The sequence below is a fragment of the Lutjanus erythropterus genome, chromosome 12 (assembly GCF_056507025.1).
Source record: "Lutjanus erythropterus isolate fLutEry1 chromosome 12, fLutEry1.hap2, whole genome shotgun sequence".
NCBI lineage: Eukaryota > Metazoa > Chordata > Actinopteri > Lutjaniformes > Lutjanidae > Lutjanus > Lutjanus erythropterus.
In genome coordinates, this window is record NC_139328.1 from 15203195 (window position 1) to 15223503 (window position 20309).

General features: G+C 38.5%; 2 protein-coding genes across 2 annotated transcripts; both read right to left on the reverse strand.

Annotated features, from left to right (window-relative positions):
* Positions 1-341: 341 nt before the first annotated feature.
* Positions 342-8202, reverse strand: cdk5 (cyclin dependent kinase 5). The gene is made up of 12 exons (XM_084732920.1): positions 7992-8202; positions 7558-7646; positions 7393-7460; positions 7198-7258; positions 7058-7114; positions 6630-6725; positions 6361-6435; positions 3340-3436; positions 1698-1769; positions 1455-1513; positions 1281-1361; positions 342-1035 (listed from the first exon to the last, which is right to left on the reverse strand). Exons 1-12 carry the CDS (start codon positions 8026-8028, stop codon positions 949-951), a joined length of 879 nt encoding a protein of 292 aa, XP_084589046.1. The 5' UTR covers positions 8029-8202; the 3' UTR covers positions 342-948.
* A 1581-nt stretch (positions 8203-9783) lies between these two features.
* Positions 9784-19915, reverse strand: abcb8 (ATP-binding cassette, sub-family B (MDR/TAP), member 8). The gene is made up of 16 exons (XM_084732625.1): positions 19703-19915; positions 17715-18045; positions 17453-17608; positions 16746-16840; positions 15956-16061; positions 15695-15856; positions 15014-15099; positions 14531-14628; positions 14318-14423; positions 14167-14200; positions 13926-14062; positions 13738-13832; positions 13512-13645; positions 11669-11816; positions 11336-11586; positions 9784-10206 (listed from the first exon to the last, which is right to left on the reverse strand). The coding sequence occupies exons 1-16, from the start codon at positions 19804-19806 to the stop codon at positions 10123-10125; spliced, it is 2127 nt and encodes a 708-aa protein (XP_084588751.1). The 5' UTR covers positions 19807-19915; the 3' UTR covers positions 9784-10122.
* Between the last annotated feature and the right edge of the window lie 394 nt (positions 19916-20309).

Sequence of the window (20309 nt, forward strand, 5' to 3'; positions counted from 1 at the left end):
GCAAAAATGTCAAATATTTGCTGGTTCCAGCTGCTAAATGTGAAGATTTGCTGCTTTGCTGAGTTTTTGGGCTTCAGACTGTTGGTTGGACAAACGAAGAGGTTTAAAAACGTCACACTTTGGGCTTTGGGAAATTGTGATGAGCATTTTTTGGACATGTTATAGATTAAACGATTAATCGTGAAAATCAACTGCAGATTAAACAATCATGAAAATAAAAATTAGGTGCAGGCCTATCCAATCACAATCCTTTAATAACACTTTAACTGATCCACATGAAAAGTGTTTGTTTATTCTTTGTTTTGGTGGACATAAATAATGGCTGATACGTCTTCATCACATTTCTCTCAAATATTAATATTGTTTCTGGCATCAAAACTCCAATATCTGTTAGGCTACAGTCTCCACTGATGTTAAGACTTCTATAAATAGAAGCAAACTGGCAAAACATATTACAGGAGGACCAGAAACCATAATGTTATAAAGGCTGTTCGAATAAGTGATGCAGTGCATTTTGAATTTTAGGTTAATGAAATCATCAAATGAGCTCACCACAGATTCAAAGGGCCTATTTTCATTCACAATCCACTATTAAAAAGAAATAAACAGCACGTTAATTTCAGTGTTTTGGAGCAGAGGGGCATTATGTTTTTCCACAGGTATAAAATTTATTCAATGCAACACATAGTGCACCCTCCCACATCAGTGCTAATTAACTGGGAGGCGTAATATGTACCAAATTAAACAGGCTTGTGACTTAAAAAGAACCTAAAACCTTTGCAGAGCCACTAGGACTTTGTTCCGCACAGAGGCACAGCAGAATTAAAGCAGGGGGAGTGTTTGAAAACCAGTGAGGGATTTGCCTTGTTTGGACTGGTCCTAATGACCCAACAGAGTGAAGGATGATTGATTCTGGCAGCTGAGGTTCAGCGAGGGGCAATTTAGCGTTTAGGGTGGGCAGAAGTCGGCAAAGTACGGGTGCTGCAAGGCCTCCTCTGCAGAGATCCTCTGGACGGGATTACACTTCAACAGGTTCTGGGTGAGATCAAAGGAAACATTTTAATAAGTGAACAGCAATGTCACGTTACTTGCATGCAAAAAAAATATATTAGCATCAAGTGGTGGGTTGTTTCAGCTGAAGTTAATGAACTACTTGCATAAACAGTTATTCACAAAAAATGAATGCATGCGGGGGTGCATGTATATCCAGAACACCAAACATCACTGCAGTGCCATTTGTTCTGACAAATTAGCACAGGCGAGTTGAAAGAAAGAAGTACCTGGAGTAGATCCCGTCCTGTGCTACTTAGTTTGGGGACCACGTTCACCAGTGAGGTGGTGGCTGGATACATGGGATATGGCTGCAGGTATAAAAACAAACAGTAAATAAGTTTTTTGGGGGGAGAAAAGTCCATAACTCACAGTGTATACTCCATCTGTGAGTAATAATTTACCTTGTAATCAGGGAGTTTCGTCATCGTCTGCCACTGTTCTTCAGTCGGTGTACCCAACAATGTGCCAAGTGGTTAAAGAAAAACTTCCTGCAACAGAGAGACCTGTCCGACCTATTACTGTTTGTAAATCATTGATCGCACGGAAGATCAATAGTTCCGTCTGAACAAACCTCTGTGGTCCCACATACATACTCATACAAGACCCAGCTGCTGATACCAACAGTACTAATGTCAAAAAAAGATATCTGAAGATTCTTTTCAACTGGTCGTCCACGTCGTTCCCGGGGAATAATGGCCTTCCAGCGTTAGCCAGCTCTGAATGGGACAAGGAAACGAAAGGAAACAGGATGAATGTTTTATATGCAGTGTAGTTTTATTCTGATAGAAAATAACATATATACAGTAATGTAGGAAGAGGTTAAACATGCTTCAACCAAATCACAAAGAATTACAGGCCTGTCTGGTGCTCTCAAGGGCAGGGAAATCTTGCAGCAGGAAAGACTTTGAAAATTTATCCCAAGTATACTGGAGCAAACAGACAAAGGGAACAAACTTTATTCTGTGACTAATGTTTAAACGCCAGATGTGTCCTCATCAGAGTCTTCATTCTTCATCGACTCTGATGAAGACGCATCTGGCATGAAAATGTTAGTCACTGAATAAAGTTTGTCGCTAACGTCTGTGTGCTCCAGTGTTCTTTGGATTAAATCTCTCCTGCTACAGAAAGTGGACGTGCAGAAATATAACACAAACTATAAACAGCATATTAAACAGTTATGTATAAATTTTAAGAACGGCAGATAGAAACACTAAAAGGTAAAATTACTTCTTTCCATTGTGGTCCTTGCCTGCCCCATTCTGCAAATGATGCATTTTTAACAAATTACTAAATAAATAAAATTCACCCATCACCCCTCTTTCATCAAATAAAGAGGATTCTTCACTTGCTTTTATAAGCTGTAATATATTCCAAAGATCTCATATTATCTGATAAGATGCTCCACTTTCAAGCCACAAAAGATTTATCTCCAAAGTACCACATCTTTGAATTGACCATTTTCAGTATTATACCTGTGCTGTTCACTATTAAGGACCAGTGTGCAATAATTATACTCCTTTTTCATTCACATGCGCTGGCTTGGCCTGACTGTTTGATTCGTCAGCTCAGCATGGCAGGGATTTACAACTCTTAAAACATGGACACCTGCCTGAAGGTATGTCTTTTAACTGAAGACGAGCTTAGCTTGAGTCAACCAGCTATAAAATGGCAGAAATGGCAAAATGGCAAAAAAAAAGTCCTGTGTTATTTTCTTATTTAATCAGTTCAAACCCCTGAGTTGCAGGTGAGGCGCGCTTTGGCCCTACTCCATAGAAGGTCCATTTGAAGTGCAGCTCGGCGCGTTATAAGTGGTAATGGAAATGCAAATCAGTGCAGCACAGTTTGACTACACATGGCCATAAGTGCCAATGGAAAAGCACCAATAGTGGCATCTAAAAATGCGCGCTGCAAACTCCTCGTCTCACTTTCCCCTTTCAAATGTGTAGAACAACCTGGTGGCCGCAAAACAACGTGAAACCTGAAAAACCCTCTCTAGTATCAGTGGTTTGTCTGTTCTTGACTAGAAACATGGCAGAGGACCCTCTTAGTTCATTCTAAGGTAATAAAAACACAATAATTCTTATTTTCACTACTGAAAAAATACTTATGAATATTTTATTAATTTCTGCCATATTCTATCAATATATCCTATAAATCTTACACACTGGACCTTTAAGTGAATAATATTTTTTCAGTGTCCTAGTCACACTTGGTAACAGAATAAATTTAGAAAGACAAGAGCAGAGTAACTTATATCCTTACTGACGTCAACAATCACAAACAAACCTGCAAATATGCATCCAGCAGACCACATGTCAATTGAGGTAGAATAAAGTTTAGCACCAAACAGCACATCTGGAGGCCGGTACCACAACGTCACCACCTATATACAAATCACAGAGTTAAGTGTTAGAATTAGACCGATTACACCAATTATCACATCCAAAATGGTGTTAACACAACCGTTCAGGCGTTCAATGTAATGACCGTTCCCTGGGGTGGCGATTTCACAAAGAAAGGGATTTGGCAGCACTGTCACCAACACTAAACAGTCAACTTACATCAGCCACCTGGTTCCCATTACAGCTTCTTGACATTTTTCACAAACCGCTGTTTGGTCGAGTGTTTCATAGGTATTTTTCCAGGTTATGTGAAAATGCATTTGGTAAAGTACACCGACAGAAGAAAGAATAAAATGAAACTACAGAAAAGTCCTGTTTCCCAGAGAGACTGTGTGGGCTGGCTGAGAGCAGTTGGAGGTGCTTATGTTTCAGCTTGAAAAGTTTAAAAGTACACTTCAGTACAGATGTTAAATTATGTGACCACCTGCTACAGAATTGCTAACAACTTTCCATAAATCAATTTTAGAGAGGAAAAATGGAGGAAAATGTGTGAATCCTCCAACCAGAATGACTTTAAGCTGCTAAGTGATTCGAAAAAGTTGCACATTGAGTCACGACCATTTGCAGAATTCATTTTTTATTTACAAAAAAGTGACAAAGATGACATAAATTGAGCATGTTCTAATGCATTTTTTAATGCTTTACAACACATCCTGTAACACTATTTTTCAAAGCCAACTGTGGGTTATGGGAGATTTTAATTTTTTTTTCTGGGTGAAGGATTCTGACGTGTTTTTAAGTGTGGGGAGCTCTGCATGTGTGCTGTTCCTGCATAAATTAGCGATCCAGACCATTTTCTTGCAGGTTAAATGTAAGACATTTTAAGACCATTACAAATGCAATTTAATACCTACTTTACATCCATACTGACCAAAAAATACTAATAGTTTGCATTAGTAGCTACTTACCTTTCAGAAAATATAACATCAAAAATAAAATGATCTACATAACAATCTCCCCCTGCTTCTTTTTAACTGGGTAACTCACTGTAACTCTGCTTGGGAAAATATAAAGACAGCCTTGTTTCATCTGTTTTCACAGAGAATCCGACCTGGTGGCAGTCATTTAGAATAACTATCTAAGAAATATCACAGCAGTGTAGAATCTCCCAAAAAAAATTAAATGAATTGTGACCAGTTATCAAACATAAAAGCCCTGAATCACTACTGTGCGAGATGCCTCCTCCTGTCTGTGCTCTCTACCTGTTGATCACAGTAACATTAATGGTAACAGTTATTAGGACACCTGTAAAACAGAGTGAGACATGTAGTTAAAAGTCCCAGTGCTGTTGTACTCTATATCAACACTTCTACCTCCTGTCTAATCAAATTACTTGGTTGGAACCATCTGTTGTATAAATAGAAATAGCCAATCTTCTCACAAGTTTTAGTAACTTATGTAGGTCATATACAGACATCAGTATTAAACTGAGACTGGTTCATATCTCGTTAGAAACTCCTTGTAGTAGCTTTAAAGAAAATCCTCATTCTATTATCATAAGAACTTAATTACGGTGCATGTACTATATCTAACATATCAATCTAGTGTAAAATAACTGCAGTATCATTCATTTCTTCTTGCTGAAACAATGCTAAGAGTCTCAGGGTAATATATTCTCTGAAATGACCTTTCAAAATGACCTTACTTCAAACTCTCAATGCTTCAAAGTCTGTCCCCCTCTAGGTTTTCTGTTATTACATTTTCAGATCAATCGTGTCACCCTGGGTCAAGTGCACCCTCGTGAGATTGGCTCGCCGGGCCCTTAGGTCAGCCAACCAAAAACCACTAAACCTATCTGAGACTGGCCTGTCATTTCTCTGATGGCATCAGCAACAACAAAAACACCACTTAAGCGACACGCTGCAGTGTTTTCCACTCTCTATCTCCCTCCATCGTTAATTCAACAGGTTCACTTTAGGACGGCAGAGAAACAAACTGAGGCCATCTACTCTTCACACAAAAAATAAGAGCACAAACAAGTGTTTAAAAGAGGCCACACATCTGCCACTGCTGCTGCAGCCTCCTGGTTAGATGCTATTCCTGTGTTATATTTTGGTGTTACTTTTTATACTGAGAAATGGATTTTTAGGTCACACTGTCCTGCCTGAAAGCTTTAAATTTATTGATGAGATACTGTCCGGTTTTAAAGGGACACTGCTAAACAAAATTAAAAATACACATTTTCTTAGGGTCTGTAGTGTTATTTATCCATCTAGAGTGTTCTGGTGACTGCTGAGTTTTGGAGGTATCGGCTGTAGAAATGTCTGCCTTCTCTCGAATGTAATAGAACTTGGTGGCACTTGGCTTGAGGTGCCCAGAGCAACAAAAAATATGTATTTAGAAATCTCAAAAGCAATGTCTGTTTCTAGAAATCATGATTCAATTACTCAAGATAATCCACAGACCTTGTTGAGAGCAATTTCATCTACGAACTACTTTATTTCTACTTCAGGAAGGAAGTCCTTTAAAACTAAGAGCATGTATCTTTTTTCCTGTTCAAAGTTTTTTGGGGAGTTTTTCCTCATCTGAATCAAGGGTCTAATGGCAGGGTGTTTAACACTAAACAGTTTCTAAAGCTCCCCAGGCAAACTGTGATTTTGGGCTATATATACAAAATCTGACTTGACCGGATTTGGGACAATTTACCTTGGCTACACAGACGCAATACAACTTCTATGACCTCCTGGATTAAAGAGCATAAATCTCCTTTTCACACTGTTAGTTAGCACCCAATTTAAAATCCTTCTCATTGGCAGGACTAATGTTCAGAAATCAGTCCTTGACTTGGTTTCTCCTGAGACACCGAATGTGCCAAAAATCAATGTAAATGTCACACAGGTTATACGTTTTAAGATGGAAGGAGTCAGTTTGTCGTACCTGCTGTGTTAATAAAAGTACAACCTACCTCTGCTGAGTAACACCTGACAGGAATGCCAAAGGCTCGAGCCAACCCGAAGTCAGCCAGCTTCAACTCCCCATTCTACAGACAGACACAAATGATCAAATAGTCCCAGATTATATTAACAAAGACATAAATTTCACACATTTAAAGTTTGTATAGTTTGTTCTGGTTTGCTTTCCACTTAGTTTCAACATTACACACTGAGCCAAAAGATTTTCTCATACGGACATGAATATTCACAAGCCTTCAAGTCAAAGTTCAAATGCACTCACTCTGTTAATGAGGAGATTCTGCGGCTTCAGATCTCTGTGAAGAACGTTTCGACTGTGACAGAAAGCGAGGCCTTTCAACAGCTGGTACATGAATGACTGCAGCAGAAAGAGAAAAGACTGAGTTTAGACAAAAATATCTTGAAGCACTTAATTCCAAGTCTCACAAGATGTAACTGACATACTAATGACAATCACATGATGCTATTTAAAAAAAAAAAAAACATGCTATCTGTAGAGTAGGGCTGCACAATATGGTATTATTTTGACAAATATTGCGAATGTAATATGATTCATGATTAGTGGGAATGATCAATATACATCAGTTTTCACTTTAATTCAATTTCAAATAATTGCACAGTATGCATTTAAGCTGACATGCTGTCCTTGATTAAACTCTTTGTGGGTTATCCGGTGTGTTTATCTCCCACCTTCACAGTTTCAGGATCTAGATCCCCATTGCAGCTGTCAAAATACTTCTTCAAATCCTGCAGTTGGTAAGAGACACACATTAGCCTTAGAAGGTACACATTAAACGACAGACTGCGGGTACAGGATAACTCCATCTCACCTGATCACAATATTCAAAAACCAAAGTTAACTTCTTGTCACTGTGCAAAACATCATGTAGTCTGTAGAAGAAGAACAGAACAGCTTTAAGGTGACGTTGATGACATCAGAGATAAATGCAAACTTCTTGGTGTATTAAATTACTCGTCATTCCCACATAACAACAAGTTAAATTCCGTGTGTGCAGCAGATTTACCTGACAATATTTTTATGCTTTAGTTCCTTCAGAAGGCAGATTTCTCTCAGGGCAGAGCTGGGCACCCCCTTGAAGAAATGACACCCAGCTATGATTAGCACTAGCCTGCTAACAACATTCTAGCATGTTAGTTAATGTAACGAAAATGTTACTCTGAAAACAAACCTCGTCGTCATCGTCCAACCTGACCCGTTTCAAAGCCACAATTTCGTGGGTTTCTCTATTTTTAGCCTTGAAAACTGTCCCATACGTACCTACGGAGTAACGTTAGACAGCGTTAAGTTAAATGAATTATCGTACTGATGAATGGCATAGCAACGGTCCTAACATTAGCTAGCATTAGCTACCTAGCTAGCCTTAATATCGTAAAAGCTGGCAGGCAGAAATACTCTGACAGATCTTATCACTAACACGTAATACTGTAAGTAAAAGCTGTACACACAGCTGTATACATGGTAAACAAGGGAATTGGTTAACCTAAGCACAAAGCTCACAATGTGGCTAACTAACGTCAGCTAGCTCTGCAACTATATGAATGCTAGTTTAGCAAACCAGGGTAGCTAATATTAACTTTATAAAAAAAAGCGTATGAAACTCACCCTCCCCGATTTTTTCAAGCTTTTCATATTTCTGCATATTTGTCCAGTGAAGCCAGCCTTCAACAAGCTAGCACACCAATGACTGATTAAAGCCCCAAATGGGGGTTATGTTGTGTTATGATAACTACCGTTAGCTTTCAGCTATCTGCACTGGCTGCTCCTGCTCCGTCTGCAGCTGCAGCAAAGCTTCTCTTCTTGGTCATCTAGAGGCCGAAAGATGAACTGCCACATGCTAAAAACCCACACTGCTGGGTGCAGAAGCATAACAAGTTCCTGTTCTGTGAGGACATTTTAGGACAGCTTTTTGGTTATAAAGACAGGCATAATAACTTTATACAGAAGTTAAACTAGTTCACACTATTCTCTGTCAACAGCTTTGCAAGATACAGTTGTGAGAAAGTTAATCAGATCATTTACTTATATAAAAGTAGTAAGGCCACACTGAAAAATATTCCATTATAAGTAAAAGTCCTGCACTGGAAATGTTACTTAAGTAAAAACATGCAAGTAAAGAACATGTGTTTGAAGTATTAAGAGTAAAAGCACTCAACATTGTATGTAGTATAAGTAGACTATCAGTAATCATGTATAAATGTGAAAACAGGACTTAGTTTGCTGAGGTGGAGTCCATTTTGAACTATTTTAAACTGGACTTGATGGGTTAATCTAATGATTATCCTCTCATTAATCAACTGATTGTTTGGCTTGTAAAAATTCTGAAATTACTGAAGTTTCAACATTTTGTTTTGAACAGCCAGAAGTCTAAACCTCAAAATTATTTACAGCATAAAAAGAAAAGAAAAAAGAAACAATAGATGGAAAAAGAACCTAAAACCATATATGCTCTTGCATAAAAATGACTTGAACCATTATCAGACTAATTACTTTTCTGGCTAATCATTTCAGGTGGACTTGTACATTATGTCCGTAGTTACATTCAACCAGTGGTAGGATGTCTGTACTCACTGTAGGCTATGTGATATCTGAAAAATGTGTTTCTCTTTCTTAAATTGATCATTTCTGATCTAATCTCAAATGGAATCTTTGGGAAGTTGTCAAGCTATATGTTATATACTTTGATTTATTAAGCAGGGACAGCTTAATTTACCCGTTTAATGATATAAGCACTATTTAAAAAATACAGAGCTTTCACTTGGTCCATTTGGCAAACCGGCCAATAATACAATTAATGATTAGTTATGGCTAATATTCACCAGTATGCAAGATTTTGCGTCAGCACTTAAGACTGTGCAGATACACAACGGATGAATAAAATGTCACATCAAAAAGGGACATTAAAGTCATACTACACCCTGACTCTGCCTAGTGTCAAACATTTACCCTCTTGTAGGGTGAAAGGTGGCCATCAAAAGTTTGTAGTTTCCAGCAGCTGTGTCACAAGGAATAAGTTGCTCAAAAGATTGAAATTAAAGCCAGTAAAATCATATATCCAGAGGTAGATGCCAGCTTTAAAAGACACTTTATAGTTATCACCCATATAAGGGAGGCAATATTGGCAACAGAACTGCAGTTCCTCCCCAGATGTCCCATCTAAATAGAATGGATGATTGTAGGGAGCAACTGAAGCGCAGAGTGGAAATTACATTTCTGTTTCCTTCATCCCCCAGTGAGCTGGAGGATTTTAACTGTAGGATCTCTACAAGAAAAAAATGACTCTATCCACAAAACATACACTGCTCATTGTTTAGTTTCAGTGTTTAGTGTCTTCAACCCTGTATTTGTAACAAAACATGTAAATTCTGTTTTGTGATTCATAAAAAAGGAAAAACCCTTTACTTAAAACAAAGTTTAATTCATTTTTTTCTACCATAATATAACTTATCATTCTATACAGGATGAGAGAAAACAGTGTTATGAAATTCACATTTAAGTGAGATACTGTACAGTAGTGTGGTTTGTAAATCATCCCTGGCTGATCCAGTTGGTCCATTTAAACATTTACATACATAAATCTGAGAGTTTGTCATAAAACTACACAGAGAGAGCTGGCAAATTTACAGAACATAATTCATCTGTTCAGACAAGCCTTTCCTATGAATTTCATTAAAAATAAATTCCATTACTCATAGTACTCTCATTGTAGATCTACAGTAAACAAGTTTTGGTGTGTTCATTTCTGCCCCTCAGCTCTTTGCCTGCGGATCAGATCAGAATAAAGTCCTCCTTTACTCAGCAGCTCCATGTGAGTCCCAGCCTGAAGAGACGAGAGGAAACTGTTAGACATCATTAAAACTCACAGTACACAGTCAGCACAAGCAACCAATGTTCACTCTGAGAAATACAGATTACAGAGGCGTTCCTCCTGAACGGCTGAGGTTCTACCCAGAACTGTTTGCTTCTGAAGAACCCTTTTTTTTGAAGAAAAGGACTGTCAAGGGCTCTTTGCAAGATGAAGTGCTCCATTAAGAACCATTTTTATTCAAAGAACCCCTTTTAGAAGAAAGAGTTCGGCAAGGATTGTTGAAATCCTTGAAGAACTTGTGTCAAAGGTTCTTTGTATCATAATATATAATGGTTTTTGATAGAACCCCCTGGGTGGGTCCTAGATAAAACCTCTGCAATATAAAAAAGTTCTCAGCAGAACCCCCTAAGTATGTTCTGGATAAAACCAGAGCTGCCTGGGTGGGTTCTAGATGAAATCCTTGGAAAATAAAAAGGTTCTCAGCAGAATTCCATGGTTAGGTTCTATATAAAAGAAATGTTCTCCGTGGAACCCAGTGTGCATTCTGGATAAATTCCTTGGAATATAAAAAGGTTCTTGGTAGAACTGCCTGAGTGGGTTCTAGATAAAACCCTTGTAATATAAAGAGGTTACTGTTAGAAATCCCTGGTTGGGTTCTTGTTAGCACCCTTGGAGGGTTAGAAAGGTTCTAGATAGAACCCCCAGAGAGGGTCCTAAGTGGAACCATGACATCATAGAAGGGTGCTCTGTCTAATATCTCATAGGGTGGTTTGGGTGCAACCTTTCACAGATGGTTCTAGGTATGACCCTTAATGTTGGGTTCTAGGTAGAACTAAAAGGGTTCCAAGAAGAATCTTTATGAAACGTTCCACTAGGACCAGGGTTCTCTTGTGGGGAAGAACCCTTTATAGTTCTAGATAGCTCATTTATATCTTACTGTGGACCTGTATGAAGTTAATTATTTTCAGAGCTTCTTTTTTTATTTTATATTTTTAATTTTTGTTGTTACCTCAGTAACAACTATTATTCCTGGGTTCCACACAAGGGACAAGACATTCAAACTTTGAACTTAACTAGTCTCATAAATGAGCAAAAAGCCTTTAAGAGGAGATAGAGAACCTCCACTTCTCTGCTGCCTCACCTCCACGATGCGTCCGTTGCTCATGACACAGATGAGATCCGCCCCCTGAATGGTGCTGAGCCGGTGGGCGATGATAAGCACGGTGCGACCCCGCGTGGCCCTGTCCAGAGCCTCCTGCACCACCCGCTCCGACTCTGCGTCCAGGGCGCTCGTGGCCTCGTCCAGCACCAGGATGCTGGGGTTTTTGATCAACGCGCGGGCGATGGCGATGCGCTGTTTCTGGCCACCTGACAACGTTACACCTCGTTCACCTGGGTGTAGAAATCTGGAGCTTAGTATTAAAATGGAACACAAATTTTAATATCTTGTAAATACCCAAACGAGAGCACATACCGACCACAGTGTTGTATCCGTCTGGGAAACCTGTAATGAAGCCGTGAGCATTGGCCTGCTTGGCTGCATTAATGACCTCAGCATCTGTGGCCTCAGGCTTCCCAAAGCGGATGTTCTCCATGACAGATGATCCGAACAGAACTGGCTCCTGAGGAGATACGCGCCGAAAGATACTGTGAACACTGCACAGCGACAAATGTGTTTAATTTACACTCGTATTAAGCTGACTAATTATTCACATCCCTATTCTTATCCCTGCCATGTCCCCATTTTGGTCTGTTTTACGGGAGGACAGGGGATCTTTAGGGGGAAATAGGAGGTCACATAGAAGTGGTATACATCATCTGACAGCTGGGATCCTGAAGTGTAATTTGAGATGCAGCTCAGCACTGTGCGTTTTTCTAGTCATAAATTTGTAATGTGTTTTCATTAGGCACCTATTCAACATTTTAAAGTTTATAGGTGGTCAGAACATTATGATAGATGTATTATGGTCGCCATTCTCCTGCTCTATCATGTTTCATAAGTTGTTCAAGCTGTTTTCTGGTTAAGATCATTTATTACACAGATTTGGTGCATAATTAAACCATTTTTGACCACCTGACAATTGATTAAGAAGGGCCAGAAATCCCTCAAAAATACCACATTTAAAGACCAAGAGCAAATTCATGCTGTGGTTTGGTATCAAAACCGTTTGACATTTGGAGATTTCTGTAACAATGGCACTTTTTGGCAAATGGATTGGTGGCATTTCTGTTCTGGGGAATTGCTCAGAAACATGCTTATTGTCAAAATGCCACATATCCATCCATCCTCTGAGTGCACCAGGTCAAGTTTTAAAAAAACAGTGTCACTACTTTGAAACTGGGGACTAAAATCATCACGCAACAATAAAAATGGGTTCACTGGGCCTCATGCACAAATCTATAATGCTCAAAAACTTGCATTTTGTGCTGTGAGACACTGATGAAGAGAAAGCTATTTACTTCATGAAAACACAGAGGAAAAATGCTATACAAATATTTATTCATTTAATAATTTGAAATGTTTACGCTTTAAGATAATTAGCTGCATCTGACTGTCCCCCGACAGGGAGACCTCTCCTATGATGGATCCAATGCGCTTAACCATGTCGGCTGAAGTTTTTTTTTTTTTTTTTCCTGTCCTTCAGTGGCATTTCCCGTCCCTTTTCTTTCATTTTCTTCTTCTATATGAATTCATTGGGGTGTTTCCATATGCTAATTGCAAATTCCCTGGCACAGGCATCCCATTTAATCCAATCAAATATAATTCATCAGCATCAGGTTGGTAGGAACAGACTTGGCTGTCAGCGCACGTTTCATGAATCGCACACAGGATTTTCCTATTTTCCTCTTATTGCTTTGTGCAAGAACAAATATGACAGAAAAATAATAAATATTGGTGCATGAGGCCCATTAAATCAGCCTTCCAGTCACACCCAATTAATGCAATTCCAGTAGTATTTAGGGCCCCTAGTTTCCAGATATATTAAAACAGAAGAAGGCAAAATAACTAAATTATCCTGCATGCCTGAAACTGCATTGTTTTTGCCCCAGAGTGCATGGGATTAGCATGAAGTGGGCATTTTTGTAGAGGAGAGACTCTTTGGTACCCACGGCGCCTATTTTTATTCTGATGTCATGAGGTGAGAGGTCAAGAGACCTCAGGAGAGGTTTGTTTTCCCCAAGCCAAAACACAGCCTAACTTTGGAGTGTTATTTAGCCAAATTTCCAACAAGCTAGCATATGTTTGAAACCCTGACGTCATGCACAGAGTTGAAGAGGTTAAAAACTGGGATACACTACTGATGAACAGTTTTTACCTGATTGATGAATCCAATGACTTGCCCCCTGAACCAGCACAGATCAAGAGTTCGGATGTCCAGTCCGTCCAGCATGATGACACCGCTGGTTGGGTCATAGAAACGCTCCAGTAAAGACGCCACGGTGGACTTTCCTAAAGTGTATTGGATTAATAATTTAATGGCTCATAATCACATTATTTATACATCACACATTCACAATCAGAATCATTAATGAAGAAATTACCTCCTCCAGATTCTCCAACAATGGCAACAGTTTTAGAAGGTGGCAGCGTCAAGTTGAACTTCTTTAAGATCTGGTGGCCAGGTCTTGTTGGATAGCTATAAACAAACATCATTAGATAGTATCCTCTGATAGTTATGCACAGTTTATATCTTGAACTATTTTAAAATCTACTTTTGTTTTGAATTAACCTGAATGAAATGTCCATAAAATCCACTCGTCCTGTCAGAGAGTGGTACGGGATGCGGCCTCCTCCAGACAGCGGGATGGTCGGCTTCAGAGCAAGGTATTCAAAAACCCGAGCGCCGGAGCTTAGTCCTCTCACCACCTGTAGTAAATGTTAGAGAATGGCTTGATTTCTCCCTAAATAATATTCCAAATAGTATCACTCAGATAACACATGCCGTACACCTGTATGTAACGTTTACTCACCTGTCCAAAAAGTATAGAGATACTGGCCAGTGACCTGAGCACAAAGAGAATACAGGAGTTACACCCTGAACATCAGCTACATCTAAACAGATACATTTAATTGTAAATGGTATTTAAGAGCAATGCATGTAGAGTAAGTTGTGTCTTTTACCTCTGAACAGTCTGTGAAGCAACCAAGAAAGACATGAGGTCTCCAGGGGACAATTCATTGCTTGAAATTAAAGTCCCTCCGGCAAAAATGGTTCCCAGCACAATGCCTGTAACAGCACACAACGTAAAAACATGACTATAAAGGGTACTGTGAGACACAATAACAATCTGGTCTACATTGTGTTTGTCAGTTAACGTAGCAAAATACGCTCACAGTTCAGGGCGATGTTTGACAGTCCTTGGAAAACTGCTATTCCAGCACCAAGATTTTCATTCATTTCACACGATTTGTCGACCTCATATGCATATAACCTGAGGAAAAAGATTTAGAAAATTAAAACCTATAATCTCTGACATGCAGCATACCGTATCTCTACATGCATCATAGTTACAGTACATCGAAATAGTCACAAACACAAAAGTCAGTAAAACAGACCAAAATTCAAAATCCAACCTGTACTTCCTAATAAACACACATGTACACACACACAGAACAGCCTCACAACTTGAGTCAGCCAGCCTTAAAACGTACATTAACAAAATTTCCTTTTGTTTATTCCTCTTTCTTTTCTTTTTTCCCTTCAGATTTTTTCTTCTCTATTATGTAATACAAACATAAAGCAACAAGCAAAGCAAAAAGCCTGCAAACGAAATAGTAAGCAAACAAAAGAGTACATCAAAATATACTTTGACTTACTGGAGCTCCCGCTCCTCCATTGCAAAAGCTTTCACTGTCCGCACGTTGCCGAGTGCCTCATCTGCCACTCCTGTTGCTTTTGCCACCTTTAATTAAAATCAGTTCAGGCAAGACACAGTCAGGCAGCAAATTAAATTTATTTTCTAAATTGCAAAATAATTTCAATATAATTGTCTAAAACTCTGCATGCTGCAAGTACCGACCTTGAAAATAAGTAGTTTGAGTTGTCTGTGTGATGGTATACTTAGGCTTTGTGGCAGCAGTGTAAAAAATGATTCTCAAAACCACCAGAAATCTGAAGGAAACAACTTTTTGTTGCTTCTGATTATTGCATATTTAATTTGGAGTGTCAATAACATATCTGACAATACAATCTTTAATATAGACATCTTTCTGTTTGTACATCAGCCTGCACAATGACAATCAGAGTAGGAGTCAAGAAGAAAATGTATAGAAACTTGGCATCCTGACGTGTCTGCATATATATTGATATATATAAGAGTGGAGGAAGTGCAGTGTGTCATCCACATTTGTAAAAAAAAGTCTGTTCTGCGCGCTCATATCTGCAGCTTTTTGAATTACGGATGTTCTGATTTTGCAGCCTCTCATGACATGGCAATAAAACTCAAAGTGTAAACAAGATACTGCAGTTCTAGCAAAAAATTGAAAATACTACATCACCTGTTCCTGAGCCAAACGGGATAGTTTGCGGAGGAATGAGCCAATCAGAGCCCCTGCTCCCACTAGACACGGGAGGACAATTACTGTCAAACCTGTGAGTTTTGGGGAGATGAAGTAGAGCGAGAAAAAACATCCAACTGTCTGTGTGACGCTCCGCAGACCCTGAAAATAAGCAAAAAGAGCACAACAGAAGTCAGAAGGCTAAAACTAAATAGCATATTAATTACTTATTATTTTACAACACGAAAAAGCACTTCATACCTGAGAGATGACCAGTTTAAAGGACGACTTGAACTCCTGAATGTCCGCAGTCAAACGATTCACCAGCTGTCCAGTTTTATTGGCATCAAAGAAAGCCACATCTTGTCTGAGACAAGAAAATAACACTGACAATATTAAAGGGGAACTTCCAGCATTTTTTTTAACCTGGATACTATTTTCCCATGTTTTTGTCTTCACTGAAACTCAACAGAAACAAAATAAAAATAAAACCATCTTGGCTTGTCTTTCCACTGTTTCAACAATCATTAACTCTGAGTTAGTTGAAATAACTGCTTTATTCTTGGTGTTAGATGTGAAAATATTGGGAAAGAAGCAAAAGGGACGTCAGACATCAGCTGAGCAGTGGGGGTGAGTACAGACAGAATATTTTTGCATTTTACGATGGTAAAATCTGAAGGGAGTTTGAATGAGTAGCAATCATTTTCATACTTTTGTATAAACTAATAACAACAATCTGAGTCTGTCAGGGGCAAAACTTTGGCTGGATATTCTTTGACAGCACAGTTTCCCATAAGGAATATGTTGCAGCCTAATTTTAGTTCTGCCAACTGCAGCACTCCTGCTCAATACTGGACCACTTTCAAAAATCGTTGTTTCCATTAGTCACTTGGACACTGAAAAATGAGAATCTAGGATTCAAGTGGAAATATACAGACAGAAACACTTTAATAGTTGGCAATTAGCATAAAAATGACATCATTTTATCATGTGAGCCTTTATTTTACTGCAGCCATGCATTCTTCTACACTAGTATTAAGGGACTATGTACCTCAATAATGATGCGAAAAGGGTTTTCCTCATGTCTGCTGCCACTCTTTCTCCCACCCTTGATAGCAGGATGATGTAGCCACTCGTCAGAAGGCCCTGCACAAAGGAGGTGATTAATGACTTGTGCAGCCGACCATTCTCCAGAAAACAGCTGTGACATTAAGAAGTTTAAATGCTCACTTTCAGAATGAAAGTGAGAAATAAGCATCACGGCTCTAAGAAAAATGAACTTTCCAAAACCATAAGATCTTCAAGCCATGACTTGACAGTTATTGAAAGAAAATGTGCTCACCAGTCTCACTTTATAATGTAATCCAACACACCAACACACTAACACCACTCTGGTACCACAGCGCTGAACAACACTTCTCTGACAGTTTCAATAAAAACGTAGCGTAACAAGCTTCATAAAGCTGCTGCACTGGAATGCATCATATTGTCCAGGTGTTACTTTTATTGCACCCATCCCCTGCATTTCTTCTCAGTTAATTAACAGAGACATAAAAGTCCAGTTATTATCCCCTATAATATAATCACATATTTTAAATGATGCCATTAGGACAAGACTCCTTGTGCAAATAAAACACCTGACTGGGCAATAATAGTTACATCAGACATATATCTCCATTTGACAGCAGGAAAACAACAGCTCATTGTACTCAAGTTGTGAAGCTACATTGCATATTGACAGATTTCTTGTTTACTTACTTGGATACCATAGAGTCCAAGTAATTTCAGTGCAGGACCTCTTATCTCCTGGATATAATTGCTAGTATGTTCTCTTAAGTAACGAGCCACAACATTCACCAGATCTCCAAGCATCAAGGGGATTTGAATATTCAAGATGGCTGCACCAAAAGCAAGCTGAAAAGAAAAAAAACCCAATTAAGTTGCATAAATCCTACATGTTACATCATATTTTATTTTAGAAATATAGACATTGCATTGAAGTTAACTGATTTAACCTTACCACAACAGCACCGATGAGAGCAAACAATTGAGGTTTGACAAATTCCCACAGGATATGCCATTTGAATTCAGGCACAGAGTTTTTGGCTACAACCTCCACAGGGATGTTGTTATTCACATCTGCCTCGCAATGAGCTACACGACAGAGCAGTCGAGCAGAGACAGTGAGCACTGCTGGTCCCAGGATAAACTTCAGGGCCACTCCAGGGGGTTTGGATGTTCGGGTAGTGGACTGGCGGACAGCTCTCTGAGTGAGGCTCCAAAAACGGCTGACAGCATGTCCAGGCTGCTGTGAGGAGCTGCGTGCATTAGATCCTGGAGATGTGTACCACCTGGATGCGAAGAATATTAATATAATTAAGCATTCAATAACCTATTATAAAAGTAGTACAATGCTTAAATAAGGCTATATATTTAGGCTAAAATAGATCTGAAACAGGGCTGCCACTAGTTTCTACCTGATGATTATTTTTTCAATTAATCATCATTAATTAATATTCTTTCAATCTTACAAAGGAATTGTACTATGAAGGGCTTGTGTCATGGGTAGGCCCGGCATGATAATTGCGTGTATCAACTGATCGAGGTCAGCAAAATTTATTAAGGTGATGTTCATATATTATACAATATTGACCTCTGTCTAAACATGATGCCAAAATACACAACAGGGTTTTCCCTACCAATAAAAGTCTGAGTGCAGCGCCTAAATTTTTTATTTACAGAGCAATGAACAGAAAAAAATTATGATGAGACGTGTTTTTTTTCTGTCATTTCTGGTTGAGCTGCTCCTGTCCTCTTGCTGTCAGCTGTCTGAATTAAAGGTTAATTGCTCGTCAAAAAGGTGTACTTACATTATTGTGCTATTATATTATATCAGTGGCATAAAATGGTTTTAAAACGACAGTAATATTCTTTATTGCAATTATTTTTGGTAAAATATATCATCCTACAAAAGTGGTTATTGTGACAGGCCTAGTAATAGGCAATCTCAAATTATTGTTTTGACCAAAACCCAGAGTCATTAAATTTACAATGTTGTGATGAGAAGCTGGAGCAACTAAACTAATTAATTATTTATCAAAATTCACTCATGTCTGACGTTTTGTAAATTGCTGTTTATTAACCTTCTGTCAATCAAATAATCGATTAATCATTTATTTCTGATTACACACTAGGAATTTAATGATTAATCATTAATTGATTTATCCCATTAAAGAATTTGTTGAACAGATTAAAAATGTATTAATAAATAATTGATCAGCAGTCCGGCAGTAATTGCACCTTATTTTACACTGTCTTGTCTGGTGGAGCCATTTGTTGATTTAGGAAATTTAAGCTTAAAATGAGGGGGGTGTGTGTTTTGTATCCTATTAATTATTAATGATTAATTGATTGTAAGCATTTTCAACTATTACTTTTCATTCCAACTATTACTACGACTATTACTACTATAACTACTATGAAAGATCAACATTTTGGACTGAATACCTCAATATTGATATTGCTATATACAGCGTTGTAGGGATGACTATCGTTGGTTTCACAAAATCTTAACACAATTAAATTTTTGATATGTAGTCATCAGTAATGTAGATATAATGATTAAATGGATAAAGACAAATTATAGTACAGCTATAGCATTCTGGTAAGTTCAGAAAATTGCACCACTTTACTGTAGTGCAGCGTTTAAAACCAGGCATAAACAAAATTTATGCCACATCGTGATATAACGACATTCAAAACCTAAGACGATCGTCTCATATCACGGTGTTGGTATATAATAGTGATACACTGCACAGCCCTATAAACACATCTACATTACACTGTACCTATCTATTTATATCTGAACAGAAGAGGAAACTAACTACTGTTTAGAAAATCAAAATAAGCTAAGCTTATCAGTTTCGATTAACTAACAAATGGCTTAGAAAGCTGATACAGGTCGGCTGTCATTAGCCAAACAACCGGTCACCGGTCACATAACCCTACCGTGAAAGTTTCCATGTGTCTGCTGTTTTATTATATCGCGAGTAAAACGACAATGACCGCCCTGAAGCAGTGACATTGGCTCTACAACAAAGTAACTGAAACATGATTTATGCTTATTTCAGTAATAACGAGCTCATTAGATCTAAATAATCGTTAAGCTCTGCATTAATCCACTGGCAACCTGCGAGCTGCCATGTTGACTGTGATCCCACAGTGCATTTCGGTCCAGTCTAGAAGGGAACCCCAGACCCGCGAAAGATCTCGCGAGTGTGAGCATTTTAAACCAAGCCAAGATATTTCCTTTACCCTGTCCGGGTGTTTTCTGTCCTAGATCTTAATGACGGTCTTGTCATGTTATAAGACATAATTAATCGATACAAGGTGCAAAATAAAGAAATAACGCCTATAAATCTCGCGAGAGTTTTGCAAATCAAGGGTTACATTCTGCACAACATGCTGTTGTTGGTTTGTGACAGAAAAGTGCTTGTTTATTTTGTAACAGGCAACATATTGACGACTTTTAGCGATTTGTGCAACGTCGTTAAACAGATACGCGATAAAAAAAAAAAAATCTGACTTGTGGGGAAAGCACGAAAAAACTACAACT